Source organism: Cheilinus undulatus, linkage group 12 (genome assembly GCF_018320785.1).
Source record: "Cheilinus undulatus linkage group 12, ASM1832078v1, whole genome shotgun sequence".
Lineage (NCBI taxonomy): Eukaryota > Metazoa > Chordata > Actinopteri > Labriformes > Labridae > Cheilinus > Cheilinus undulatus.
Window position 1 is genome coordinate 6,050,207 of NC_054876.1, and position 14,975 is coordinate 6,065,181.

Sequence of the window (14,975 nt, forward strand, 5' to 3'; positions counted from 1 at the left end):
ACTATTCACAATGAAACACGGCGATGCTGTTGGTATGTTAAGCTGTGTGGGGCTGCAACTGAGTCATTTACTGAATTTCTACACTGTAGCATGATTTTGAGTTACTTCTACTTTATAGGGATGCTCAGATCATGTTTTTTTGCTGCAGAATCAGCTCATCGATGAATAAAAGATACTGAAACTGATCCTATTTAATGTTTTCATTTAGCACTTCCTTTCAAGAGAGCCTGGCTGCAGCAGTGTTAATTTCGTCAACTAAAACTGTGACTAAAACTATTCGTCGACAGCCTTTTTTTTCCATGGCAGAAACCCGACTAAGACTAACAAAAATAGATCTGTGATGACTAAAAATTACTAAAACTAAGTTTAGATTTCGTGAAGATGACTAAAACTAGACTAAAATGTAATGTAGTTTTCATCAGACATTCAAAATCTGTGATATTTCTCTACTGGTGGTAAATCTGTCCAAAAAAAAAAGCAGCTGTATCTATTCTGCCTCTCATCTGTAGAAAGCAGGGACCCCAGGTTTGGAAGAGCGCATAAACACACGACCATGATTTGATACCAGATTTAGGAGAGAGAATAAATGCTCGGACTAAAGTAAAGACTAAAATGTGAGGACTTTTTATCTACTAAAACTAGACTAAAATGTCTCAAGTATTCATCGACTAAAATGACTAAAAGTGAAAAGGATATAAATTACTAAAATGTGACTACAACTAAAATGCATTTCATTTAAGGGCTAGAATTAAAAATAGCTGCCAAAATTAACACTGGGCTGCTGACATTCATAAATGCATGGACACTTGTAAATTCATAAGCACATGCACTTTGCCTACTATGTTTGTTGTTGTTGTTGTTTTAAAATTGAGGCGTTTTTTCATTAAACTGAACTCCATAAGGCGTATATAGTAAACAGGAAACCTAATGTTGCATTTTTGTGGATACTTCTTTCGTGGATCCGTTTTGAGGGACAAATGGGTTTTTTAATTGCTGACATATTCCGGCTTAGCAATGCATCAGGTTCCCAAAATGCTTGAAGATCCATGAAAATGAAATGTTGGTTTATTGTGAAGTACTTTCACCTCTTGGAGTTCAGTTTTTAATGAGTAGACACCTCATTTAAAGGAAAGATAGTGGGTGTCTTATGTCAGCAGAGCACATCTCCCTGTAGGATCGACCAGCGCCATTGAAAGAGAAATTAAATGGCTGTGGAATCGCCTCTTTTACATCATAACTTGGATGTGTTCAGTGTGACTGTAGATTACATATATATATACACAATAATAAATACATTTAAAAAAACATTATGGATGTCAAGCAGTGCATAAGCTAATGGATGCCTTGCGTTGTTTTGGTGGGTGGTCAGTCTGGTAGGGATGCATGAGATTGGATTTTTGCCGATATTTATAAAGTAATATCAGCTGATATCAGCATATTTGAATGTAGATCAGACCTTAAATGTCAGTCCTTAAAACACGTATTGAAGTTGAGAGAAGCTGGCAAGAAGACAGTCTGGATCTTGGTTCACATTTGGGGCTTCATTTAAATGCTGAGGGTCTCACAGTGGGCCCCCTGTATAGGCAATGACCTATACCTGATGGTACAGTTGTACATTTTGCTGATATTCAAGGCCACTATATGATTTATACTGCTGATATATACAGGTAATACAGTGGTTAAAGATGTTAACAGACATTTTTATATCTTCTGATACGGATATTCAATGTTTTAAGCAAATATCTGTCGATACCAATTAGGGCTGGGCAATTAATTGAAAATTAGATTAAATCACAATATGGCCTGCTGCAATGCTCAAATCGCAGAAGGTGCAATATTTCTTTAACCTGAAATCAAAATAGTTAAAATAGTTTAAATTTTTTTTTTGCAGAGATGTTTTGCATTACAGATAATGCAATCATTCACAGTCATTTTTTTAGAATAGTCTACTATGACATTTGACATTTGTAATGTGAACCTATACATGTTTAGATTATTTTTTATGTCGACTAATCTGGCGATTATTTTTGCGACTGGTCGACTAATCGTGGCTGTTTGGCATACTATTTTGGATCCCCGTTTTACCTCGCCTTCTTATGCATGCACACCTGTGAAAACTTAATGGTTTAGCAAATTGACATGACATGTCAAGTTGCTACATCGTCAAGGTTTGTTTTTCCTCTAATATAAAAGTATTGAACTGATAACTAAAGTAAATCGCACACTAAATAGCATTACTGAAAAAACTGTTACCTTAACAAATATCAAAGATGGTTTTCCGACTGATTAACGTACGGCACCAACGTTATAAATAGGCTACTGGAATTAATCCTCGTGCCTGAAGCACAAAGGGCTCAGTAACTAAATGCAAAAGATCTAAAAGATATTCATGCAACTTGCAAACTTGCCCACTCGCGGTATTTGAAGACGCGGCAGCTACAGTGTGTTTCTGTTTCAGGTGTTCGTGCATTGCCGCAGTGCTGCCGGGGTACGAGAGTTTGACTTGACACAGTTTGCAGTTGACTTGTTTCGCCAATTTGTTTTCTGTAAAATGTTCCCAAACTTTAGAAGCTCTGGGTCGGCTTTTTGGTGTGTTCTCCGTGCTTTCCGCCATGCTTAACTTCTTCTTCTCAGTTTCTGTGAATAATTTAAACAGTGGGAGCGATACTGCCCCCACCACTTCCTGTAGTGAACTGCAAGTACAGATGAGTCCTTACCGGCCGGTACTAGATTTTACCAATATAAAAAACAATAATACGACGCGTCGACACTTGAATTCCCACGTCGACAAATTTTTATAGTCGACACAAACGATTATGTCGACGAATCATTGCAGACCTAATATACATAGGCGTACATAAATACATAAATTTAGTGCAAATAAAGGTTGAAAAATGCATTCTCAACATTCTCAAGTAACATATTGTTATTGCACATAACTCTCCTTTTCTCACTCGTCTTCTGCCAAAGCTGCCGTTTTCGTGGTGCTGTTTGACATTACCGTAATATATGTACCACACATCATACATTGCCGGAAAGCAGAGATTCTCAGCTCTCTGTCAGCGCTGGAATTTTTTAGATTGCGCAAACTTTCGAGGAGTTACAGTGTCTGTGTAGCGGTCTCACGATACTTCTGGTGTTTTGCTATGTTGTTTTGCTATGAATGCCCACGTGTTATGGTTGCGAGTACTGTAATGAGCCATATATGTGCGCATGCCGACAGTTCTCAGCTTTCCAACACCGTTGGTATTTTTCTGATCGGACAAACATTGACAGGGTAACAGTAATAATACAATGGACATATAAAACACGGCGCTGGCGCCGGCTCAGTAGGTAAAGGGTTAAAAAGCAAAATATAAACAACTTAAGAAATAATTGCATATCAAATCATAATTGTAATACCGGGGAAAAAATTGAATATTTTTCCAAATCGTTCAGCCCTAATACCAATATTATGTCGATAATATTGTGCATCGCAAGTAAAGTTTTGAGTCTAGACTTCATTTTTACCTGAAATTTGTAACACAGCCAGTCTGTTTAAGACCATAGCAGGAAAAAGTGACAGCTGTGTGAACTGGGCTGTTGCAGCTTGAATCAATCTGCTCGTTTTAGAACACTGCAAGCAGATAAACGTGAAAGGTCGGCAAATATTGTTTCAAAGTGTTTTTTTGTGCATCCATGATGTGTGGCTGGTCTTCTGAATAGATCATGGCTAAAGTTAGCAGGTAGCTCCACCAGCCTTGGTTGAGGGTTTTGTAGAATAATATGCTTAACATGGTTACTCATCACTTCAGTTTAGTAGTTATAAATGAGTGTAACCCTTAAAAGCCTATGAACAACTTTATTTCTATTTTTTTATTCAAAATACTGCCATACCGCGCTGTTCTGATGACATGCTAACTTCTCATGTTGGTCTGGCAAAGAGCTGCTGGAAGTTCATAAAGTGAAGCTACAGTGGTTACTGGGGACAGGAGGCCTTTATACAGTTTTAAAAGAGCATTTGACTGGGATTTTATTAAAATGAATTGTAAATTTTACGCTGATTAAATTAATATCCAAAATTGAACTGTTAAGCTTGCTAACTGCTAGCATCTCTGCTGTGTATGGTATAAATGACTGCATCTATCTTTTTATAAAATAAACTTTCTGAAGAGAAACTTCAACCTCTTAATAAACTCCTGGCTCCTCTGTGTACACAAGCAGGACAAGCTGCACCAGCTAATGCATGAGTATTTCAATACTGTAGTGGTTGAAATTGACCAGCAAATGTCTTAGTTATAACAAGACTGACTTATCAAAGCAGTTTTGTGTTTATATGTGCTTCAGAACAACAGTGATGACAAGAAACATGCATGGAGCATCATTATTCACACTCATGCAGGAATCAACATTATCATGGCAATAATTATACACATAAAAAACAGAGATTCAGGACAAAAAGAGCAAACTGACACTATGAGAAGAGAGAGAGAAAGCACACATCAGTGAATGTGTAGACATTTTTGGGGCTGTCAAAACACGGCAGTGTAAACTGATAGTGGCAGTTGTTGCTCTATAAACAGCATTGTCTCCTCCAGTTGCTGCGGTTTGAACTGACATGATTTCAGCGTGTTGCAGAGCTGCGAATCACAAGCAGCTCATCTCGTCCCAAATCTTTGGTCTGAACTGAGCTCTAGAAATGTTCAGTATTTTACCTGTTGCATTCCTATTGCAGGTATGACATTTTTCCATCACTAAAATCAGGCTGCAGAGGGAAAAATAAGTGATAAAGTCAGTCTAAATCAGTGGTGTCAAACTCAATCACAGCCTCTCTCTCCCAGGACAGAGTTCTCTTTTGGCTTCTGTGTCGCGTTTCTGTAACTGTAGATGTTTTACGGGGTGGGGTTGTTAGCCCCATGCCCAATTTCAACCTGGGGGGCCAGGTGCTGCTTTCCGTCTGGCCTCTACTCTAGAAACCTGCCCGGCTTGGTTGAACCTACTGAGGGTATAAAACCCCTCCAGTATAGCCTTCAGAGTCACGGAGGCACGCAAACAACCCCACCACGACAAGGTAGCAACACTAGGGGTGAAACTCAATCACAGCAGGGGCCGGATTCTGAACTTGGGTCTAACCTGAGGGCCTAACAGGGTCGATATTTACCCATAAAATGTCAACCTTATTTTCACCAGAAATGAATTATGGGGGTAAAAAACTTGGCACTGATAATAAATGATTTTGCGATTAAAAGGTGAACATGATAAGTTAAAAACTCAAAATCTGAGATAAAGTGTCAAACTTATAAGTTTAAAAGGTAAAACCATGGCATTTAAAGTCAAAATAATGTTTTTAAAAGGCAAAATATGAGATAGAATATTTAATCCATGAATTTTAAAAGTCAAAAACTGAGATAAAATTCAAAATCATAATTTTAACAGTCAAAATATGAGGTAAACATCAAAATCATGAGTTTCAGATGTCAAAATATGAAATAAAATTAAAAATCATGCGTTTTTAAGGAAAAATGAGATTAAGTTTAAAATTAGGAGTTGAAAAAGGTTAAAACGTGAGATAAAAGTCAAAATCATGACATTAAAAGGTCTAAATAGGATTTACAATTTAAAATTATTAATTTAAAAGGTAAAGATATGAGATAAAAAGTCAAAGTTATGAGATGTAAAGGTTGAAATATGAAATAAAAGTCAAAACCATAACCTTCAGTCAAAACAGTGAGATGCAAATTTGAAAATATAGAGAAAACTCTCTTTTCTTTCTTACATTCCTGACTTTTTATCAAATTATTTTGTGTACTTTTTCTAATTTTTAAGACTCTACAAGGAAATTATAAATCATCATGGTTAAGTTTACATTTTTAAACTGGAGGAAATCTGCAGACCTCATACTGGAGGGCCAGTTATAATAAAAATATGATCTGGTGGGCCGGGTATAACTGCACCATGGGCCGGATTTGGCCCTCAGGCCTTGAGTTTGACACCCGTGGTCTAAATGATCAATTATAAAACCAGCCAACAGTGCATTTTCTCTGAGGATAGGTTTGGATTCATGTGGAAAAAGTATTTTTTGATAAATAGCCTACACAGAGTTTAAATAAACCCAGCCTCATACCTCGCCTGGTTAATACAGAAGACCTTTCATTGACAAACCATGTAGAGTTTTCTCTTTTATTTGCTGCCTCCTCTGAAAAACTCCTAATGTTGCACTTATGTTAACATTTTCTGTATTGAAGATCTGCAGGCTTATTTCATCTGAGTTTGCAAGCACTCTTTTAGTGTTCCTGTTATTTTGGCCCTAACAGATCCTTAAATAATAAGTGCTATACCACTCCCTTCCCCTTTTCAGTTCTCTCGGTTTTTCTCCAAATAAAGAAGAAGAAGTATTTTCACCCGAGGAAGAATACAAGAATGGCAGCCCTACAGGATGAGAAACTGAAGTGTTTGATTTGAGCTAGTCACAGCAGTGTTACACTGAATGGAGAGCAGCTGTAGTGGAAACAAAGAGGTCTCCATCTTCAGATGATGAACAGTTCTCTGCTGTCATCAGATCAGATCTTCTCTGTCTGCAGCTGTCAGCACTGAAGTCTTTATCAGATGAATCATACTGCTCCTCTGTAGCTGTCTGACTCTATTAATGTTTCTTTTCCAGAGCTGTACTACGACAGAGGAAACCACCATGAGTTTGTGTCTCTGGTCAAAGACTTGGCTCGACCAGGAGAGCTCACGCAGTCACAGACGTACGACTTTGAGTTCACACACGTAGAGAAACCCTACGAGTCGTACACCGGGCAGAACGTCAAGCTACGGTAAGCTCTGCTGCGTGTTGCCAGTGATGTGACAGATTCAGAGACAGCTGCAGGAATGGGCTTTTCTCCTGTTTTTAATCTGTGTTTGTTTGAATTAGCATTGTTTGTTTTGGTGTATGAAACAGTGCTCCCTACTTCCCAATGAAATATTCTCATTCAGGATCCTTTCTGAGAGGAAATGAGTGGAGGCTTGTCACAAATGAGATGTCTGTATAACCCCAAAGTGCATACATATCAAGCACATTTGATTCTAACGATTCTAGATCATAATGCCCCTGACGGCAGCACCCACACCAACCAATGAGAGCAAGCAGGCCAGGTGGTGTCACCAGCCAGATGTTACGTCCTTTCACCAATCACAGACGTAAACTCAGCTAGCCCTTCATTCCAGCCAGGATTTCATCTAGATACTTTTCCTTGTTTTATGATTTTGGCTGCAACTCTAACGCATGTCAGAGCAGCCTGTCGTGGATAGACAGCCAACCGAGGATATCAATAGATACTCATGTTTGTTTTTATTCTCAAGTCACATTTGATCACGTGAGATTATGTGTAATCCTGTGTTTTGAGGTTCGGTGAGGTTGTGGGCAGGAGTGTGGACGCCAGTGGTCTGACTGAGTCTTCTAGTGTGTGTCCTCAGAGGATTAATTGTTGAAATTTCTCACTTTTGTGTTCTCCCATGTTTTTAAAACTGTTTAAGATTTGAAAATCATCCAGTGTGTAGCCAGCCATACAGGATTGAGATACTATTTAAATCACTTAAATCAGAAAATTCCTGTACAAATCTTTGTGTTGTTGATGTTTACATACCAGTATAGGGACCAAATAACAGATGTACATGAGAGAGTGTTTTTTTTTTAACTTTTTCTTCATTTCAGCAAGGAGGACCTCTATTCCACCTGAGCTGCAGCTTTACATACTAAAGATGCAGTTTCCCGTTTTGTGGTTGTGTCATGGATGTGGCAGTAAAAACAAAAGCAGGAACAGCAATGACAGAAAGTTTGGCATATCAAACGTATAAACCAAATCCACAATTATCCACATATGTACAGTGTTTTATATTCATACAGGCCACAAACATGCCTGAGAAAAGAGCTGTGATAGATGAGCCCCATTTCAGAAGTAAAAATTAAACGTCTGATGGAAATCTGACCAGTGTCTGTTCAATGAGTGACCATGTAAACTGGTGACTTTTAGTGAGTTTGAGGCTGCATTTGTTAGTTTATTTTGTATTTACGACAGTCACAACCTGGCTTAATAGTGTGTGGCACAGTGGTAGTAGTTAGTAAGCCATAGCTCCACATATCTGAAGAGCGGATTTTGGCAATAGCTCAACAAAAAGGGTCATTCATGAGGATTCTTCCTGTTTCCATCTGCTGCTGTAACAACATCTACCAACAAAGTCAGCTGGAATCACTACTTAACAGTCCCTAATTAAAATGAAATCGTTACATTCATTGACAAAGGAAAATGTTAAAGAAACAAAGTGCAGACGGCGTGCTCTCACCATGGTCAACAGTCTGATCTAATCTTACTGTTGATTACTGATGAGTTTTAACTTAGAATTTGTGGTTTACATCAGCCGTTTAGCATCAGGACCCACCAGCACCTCCTTAACCAAATTCCTGACATTTTTCAATAACAATCAAATGTTATAAATGAAAAAATAGAACAACTTGGACTTGAGATAGAGCAAAAGATGCAACTGATGAAAAATGTGAAGAAACCCTTCAAAATAAAAGCATATCATAGACTTTTGCCACGTTTTTTTTTTTCCTGGTACACATCCAAGACCCACAAAAAAATCACTTTGCAACCCACCTTATGATCCTAACCCACAAGTTGAGAAGCAAGGGTTTACATCCCTCTCATCAGGTTGTTGTATACAGCCTGAGCTTGCTGCTAGACCTTCTCGTGCTGTGGTTCTGCACACTGGTGTTGCTTGAGGCAAGTCTTGGTGTGCTGTGGGACTTTACAACCATACATTACTACTTCAGCTGAAATCACTGCAACATGTTTGACCTCGTGGGACTAAAATTTTGTTTGAAGTGCTTTTTTAGGTTCTCCCACTTATAATGGACAAGTGAGACCTGATAAGTACAAAACCTGAGCCTTTTCTTTGAACAGGAAGTACTTTTCACCAAAAAATTATGTCTGCATGTGAGGACAACAGACTTATGTAACACAAAACAATGTTATTATTTCCTTGTAGGAAGTGGAAAACTTCCCTTCAGAAGATTTCCAAAAATTAAAAACATGTTTATCTCCAATCTTTGCAAGATTACAAACTCCACATGATGAAAACAGATGGTATGAAAATAGCTATACAGCTGCACTTGAACAGCACATTGTGGTCGTTACTGTGAACAAAAAGAAATCATCACGTAATAAGGTAGCTTAAACATTGTCCCCTCTAGAAGACCCCCCTAAATGGACTGCATGACCTCTATTCCAGATTTTATTGTAACTCTAAAATTGTCAAAGGTAAAGGTAGATGTTGTTTGGAAGAGTTTTCCTGAAAAGTTTAAGCTGCAAGCATTACAGCCTGTTTATCATGATGTTTGATAAGATCTACTGGAACTGTTCCAAAACTTTTCTTCCCTTTAATATTTCCCTACCAAAGGATTCAAGCTAAGCCTTCATATGCTTCATGTGATGTTTGTCTCTTCCTTCCAGCTACTTTCTGAGGGCGACGGTGAGCCGGAGGCTGAACGACATCAGCAAAGAGCTGGACATCGTGGTCCACACACTCAGCACCTACCCTGAGCTCAACTCCTCTATCAAGATGGAAGTGGGCATCGAGGACTGTCTGCACATAGAGTTTGAATACAACAAGTCCAAGTAGGATTTTCTTTTAACTTTTGATCTAAAATGTACCTGTTGATTTGTCTCTCCTTATTAAATCTAGAGACAGTAGAAGAATAAGTGCCAGTGTTCAATAAAGGGCTCTGCTCTCTTACAGATATCATCTAAAAGACGTCATTGTAGGGAAGATTTATTTTCTGCTGGTGAGGATTAAGATCAAACACATGGAGATCGACATCATAAAGAGAGAGACGACAGGAACAGGACCCAACGTCTACCACGAGAACGACACCATAGCCAAGTATGAGATCATGGATGGAGCGCCTGTCAGAGGTAACGATGATGATAAAAACCTGTAATCAGTCTTCATCAGGTAATCATCTGTGTTTCGGTTTTATCAATAAATTTGATGTTGTGTTCTGCAGGAGAGTCGATCCCCATCAGGTTGTTTCTAGCCGGATATGAGATGACGCCCACCATGAGGGACATCAACAAGAAATTCTCAGTACGGTACTACCTCAACCTGGTCCTTATAGACGAGGAGGAGAGACGCTACTTCAAACAGCAGGTACATGTGCATGAATGCATAGTGCTTCAAAATATGGAAAAAAAACAGAGTTCATTTATGTCCCTATACGTACTTTAAGATACATCACCTTCTATATGGTGGTGACATTTTGCTGCCCTGATGAAGGATTTTCCAGAGCATGCTGGGCAAACAGTGAAGTTCAAACTCAGAGTACTGTCTGAACCCCTTTAAACTCAGATGCTAATCCAGCTCAGCTGCCTGTGATGTTCCAAGTGTCTCATCTTCCTGTCAATGAAATGCTAATTTTAATCCAGTCTAGTCAACTTGTCCAGGTCAAGGAAGTCGATGGAAGAAAATATTCAGACTGTAGACCATAGACCATCACGTTCTCAAATGTACGTTTGTTTTTTAAAATTATTCATGGAACTGTACCTCCACCCCTTAAAGCCTTCGTTCACCTGACCTCTGAACGGATGAACAGAGCAACAAGAACAGCCTCTCAGTGGCAGAGCAGTATTCCATTACGTACCACAGCTTTTGCACAGTCAGCTTTCTCATACATAGCCATAAAAGACTGGAACAAGCTCCCAACTGAACTAAAGATCAACACAAATTATAGAGTCTTCTCCAGAGAAACAAAAAACTGGATTATTAGAAATCAAGCCTGTCAGCATTGACTAGCCTTTTAACATAAAGTCTTTTAATAATTATATTTCTATGCCTTTGAGTGTAAGTGAGTGTATGCCTTTATTTTAAATCTTTGTCTTTGCACTAAAATTGAATGTATGCACTTTCTATGAACAAAATGTATTTTTCTATGCTTTTATACACTCTCTGTACTGTAAATGCACTTTATATCTATACCTTATTTTCTCTTTTGCCTGCCACAGGGACTGCAGATGGAAATTAGCTAGAAAGCTATGATCTGGTGCAGAGCATCTCTACTCTGATGAGTTTAATGTTTTTTTCTGTACATGGTCCCTGACAAATAAAAGTAAAATAAAATAAAAATAGAGTAAATTTAACATTGCTTCAATCAGCCATCTAGCCATCCTCTATCTGTACAGCTATCAGTTTGGGGTCCTCGGGGCTAAAGCCAATTCCAGCTGCCATTTGTTGGGTGGTGTGGTACAGTCTGGTCAGTCACAGAGCTGGCATCTACAGATGAACAGTCACACTCACAACTATGGGCAATTTAGTGTCACAGATCAACCTAACAAGCATTTGTTTGGACTATAGGAGAATCCACACATGCATGGGGCGGAAATTCACTTTCCATATGGCAGTATTGCTGACCTCTGCACCACTGTGCAGCCTTAACAGGGACATATTTTAACCTTTTAAGACAAGTTTATATTTGTCACAGAAGTCCCAGAAACATGCCTGTGAAGTTTGTTGCTGAAAAAACACTCCAGCACTGGATTTTTGTATGTCTAGAAACCTCTCTGTTTCAGCCCTGCTTAGAACAAGCCATTTCTGTGTCTGTGGCTTTAAATGTTACTGAGCGGTCTGACTCCGCCCCTGACCACGCCCCTCTCAGGAAATGAATGTGGCTCTCCTGATCCTCCGCTCAGCTGAGGGCAGAACTTTCTTCCAAGTGGGGAGGGCCAACCGAACCTGGGGGCACACATTTTCTGACAGGTGGAGAAAGAGAGGGGGTCTGGGGTCTGATACATGATGCGATTGTGGACAGGCCAAAAAAGCCTAAAAAAGTTTTTGGTTTTTTTGTTTTGTTTTTTTTTTTACTTAATATGTCCCCTTTAACACATCTTTTGGTTGTGATTTCAAACAGTTGATTTCAGTCTTTTAAAACAGCTAAAACAAGTTGACATGCATAACTCTGTGGGTACATGGTGTGAGGTTGAATACACACAAGACGATTATAAACGAGATTTTAGGACAGATTTACTTTTGACAACCCAGTTTGTGGCACCAACTATCCATCCATCCATTTTCTATACTGTTTATCCCATTTTTGTTTATCCCATCTGTCATTGGGTGAGAGGCAGGGTACACCCTGGACTGATCACCAGTCAATTGCAGGGCTGACATATAAAGACAAACAACCAGACATACTCACACTCACACTACGGCCAATTTAGAGTGATCAGTTAACCTAACGAGCATGTCTTTGGTGGTGGGAAGAACCCAGAGCACCCAAGGAGAACCCACACATGCACAGGAGAGAACTCCTGACCTGACCGGAAACAAACCAGCGACCTTCTTGCTGTATGACGACATCGCCAACTCCTGCGCCGCTGTGCAGCCCAGGCACCAACTACTATTTTTCAAATAAACCCCAGAGTGTGATGTCAAAACGATTATGTTCCTACTCCTGATCAAGCTGGAGCTGCCCTGATCTTGAATCATAAATATCAAACATGTTGTTTCTCATATAATATCAAATGTAATGAAGAGCACTGATAAGAGATAATACAGTGTGCAAAGATTTGACAGTGATAGTCTACCTTATAAAAGAGGGTCTATCGAAATCCTGGTTGCAGTTTTGGCTCTTGGACTTCAAGGATTGGGTTTGTTTCATCTTTTTAGGACCACGCTAAACAGTCCAGTGCAGCATTTACTCCAGTATTTACTGGTTCTTTATGTTCATCATTAGTGTTATGTATTTGCAGGAGATCACTCTGTGGAGGAAAGGAGACATCGTGAGGAAGAGTATGTCTCACCAAGCAGCCATCGCCTCCCAGCGCTACGAGGGCCCCTCAAATCCTGAGAGGACCCAGAACCAGAACAGCGAAGAGGACAGCTAAAGCCCCGCCCACACGTCACGTGTGTGTGAGCGAACACGGCGCAGAGTTATCAGCTGATTCTGAATGTGAATGTCCATGTTTGCATTGAGATAGAATGAGCTGCAGTGTTTTTATGGACGTGAGTGTGAGTGTGAGTGTGAGTGCGCGCTAAGGGAAGAAACAGTCGGACCAGGCTCAGTCTACACTGACTATGTGTTTGTTTTACCTACATTGAAGTACCAGCTGGGTGGAGTTAGCCACATCATGAATCTATGTCATAAACAAAGTGCACTCTTTAAAGTGCTTGACTTTACTTTTTTGGCATTTATTGTAGAGTTCAGTGTGGCAAACTCCACCCGATAGATGCACTTAAATATCATGTGAAGATCCCGTCTGACCAATATCATGAATCCCTGTCCATGTGTGAGTGTGCCGCGAGCGCTGAGATTACTTTTCTTCTTTCTCTGCAGGAACATAGGGCCATGCTGAAACTTCCGTCATGCAGTAGATTACTTTAAAAAAGTGTTATAACTAAATACTTGACACATTAGCTGTATATAAGATGTGGATGTAGCCTTTTTGTTTGTGTTTTTGTCTTTGCTACCTTTCTTGAAGTTGTTAAGGGAATAGGGAAACTCAAAGTTATGAGAAACTATCTTGTTTAAAAAGATGCCTCTTTTATCCATTTACTGAGATTAGGCTAAAGAACAAAAACAAAATACAGCTTTTTTATTCAAGAAAAGTTACAGTCAAACCCTTAGGGGAGTTTGTGTGCATTTTACATGCTTTTCATTCTTAACTTATTTTGGCTGTGTTCATGTCTATGGCACGAATTTTGGCAAGATTATGTATTTTTATTTGAACTTGTTATTTCCAGCTCAGCTCCTACAGCAAGGGTGTCCAAAGTATGGCCCGGGGGCCAAATGCGGCCATCCATTTTTGATTGGCCTGCAGCAAATTCTAGAGATAAAATGACATATGGCCCACATTATGGCCCACATAAAACATTAAGCTTGTGCGTAATTGTACTGTACTTCTTGTTTTCAGCACAAGGCAGTACTACCATGTTAAATCTGTAAACAAACATTTTGACAAGAAGATATCTTGATTAATAATGTCCTGATGTATTATCACAGCAAATAACAGAAACAATAACTTTTCAGGGGCAGAGCCAGTGGTAGCCAGGACTAAACGAGGCCGCTTAAAATCTGATTGGCTCACCAAAATCCTGAAAATTACTCTGTTTGCCCTGTCAGCCATTAACAAGCCATTTAGGCATACTCAGTCACTAATCGTGTATTAACTTACATTGGATTAGTCTTATTTACTTCAAAATCCTAATATATTTCTGTGTGTGGCCCTCTGTGGAAAAAGTTTGGACACCCCTGTCCTACACGAAGTCTAAAATATACTGTTTAAAAGCAGGAGTTACACTCAAGCTGTTGAGTACAAAAAAGCACCACTGAACCCCATTTAAACTGCAATTTTTGATCTACTTCCATAAAAGCATAATACATGCATTTTATTATATCTGGGTGTCAACCTGGGCTTTTGCATTGGAATTGATTGTTTCTACTACTCTCCACCAGATGGAGTCATTTTGACCATATTTGGCTTATTTTAAAAAATAAAAAACCATGCTAAACATGCAAAAAAAAAAATAATGCACAAAAATCAGTGTTGCTGATAATCACTGACATATCCCAGGCTGTAATAATTCAGCACAAAAAATGCTTTGCACGTAGTATATTGAAAATAATTCATTTTCTCTTTTTTTAATAAAGATAATGGTGACATCATGACTAAAAACTGGCATTTAAAAGGTTAAAATCTTTTTTAAAAAATGTATGAATGTTTGATATCAACATTAAGGTGAGTTGTAGGTGAAAGAATTAGCTGAATGAAAGTAGAATATAAAAATCAAATTTTTTTGTTGCTACCGTATGAAAAGCGCTTTTTTGTACTTAGCAGCTTGAGTGTAGCAAAAATACTAACAATCCCTGAGGGTTAAGACCTTGTTATAGTAGCTGCAGAGGCCAGTTGTAAATCACAAGGATCCTTGTCTTAAAATTAATCCTGATTTATCCTCCTCTAAAT

At 38.9% G+C, this 14,975-nt stretch overlaps 1 protein-coding gene across 1 annotated transcript in view; it reads left to right on the forward strand.

Annotated features, from left to right (window-relative positions):
* Nucleotides 1-14,035, forward strand: part of LOC121518512 (vacuolar protein sorting-associated protein 26B-like) — a 14,893-nt gene extending 858 nt beyond the window's left edge. Inside the window, exons 2-6 of the mRNA XM_041800862.1 lie at nucleotides 6,641-6,797; nucleotides 9,474-9,638; nucleotides 9,760-9,935; nucleotides 10,028-10,170; nucleotides 12,765-14,035. Of these exons, the coding sequence (XP_041656796.1) occupies nucleotides 6,641-6,797; nucleotides 9,474-9,638; nucleotides 9,760-9,935; nucleotides 10,028-10,170; nucleotides 12,765-12,899 (776 nt within the window). The 3' untranslated portion in view covers nucleotides 12,900-14,035. The remainder of the gene's footprint in view (nucleotides 1-6,640; nucleotides 6,798-9,473; nucleotides 9,639-9,759; nucleotides 9,936-10,027; nucleotides 10,171-12,764) is intronic.
* The last annotated feature ends 940 nt before the right edge of the window (nucleotides 14,036-14,975 follow it).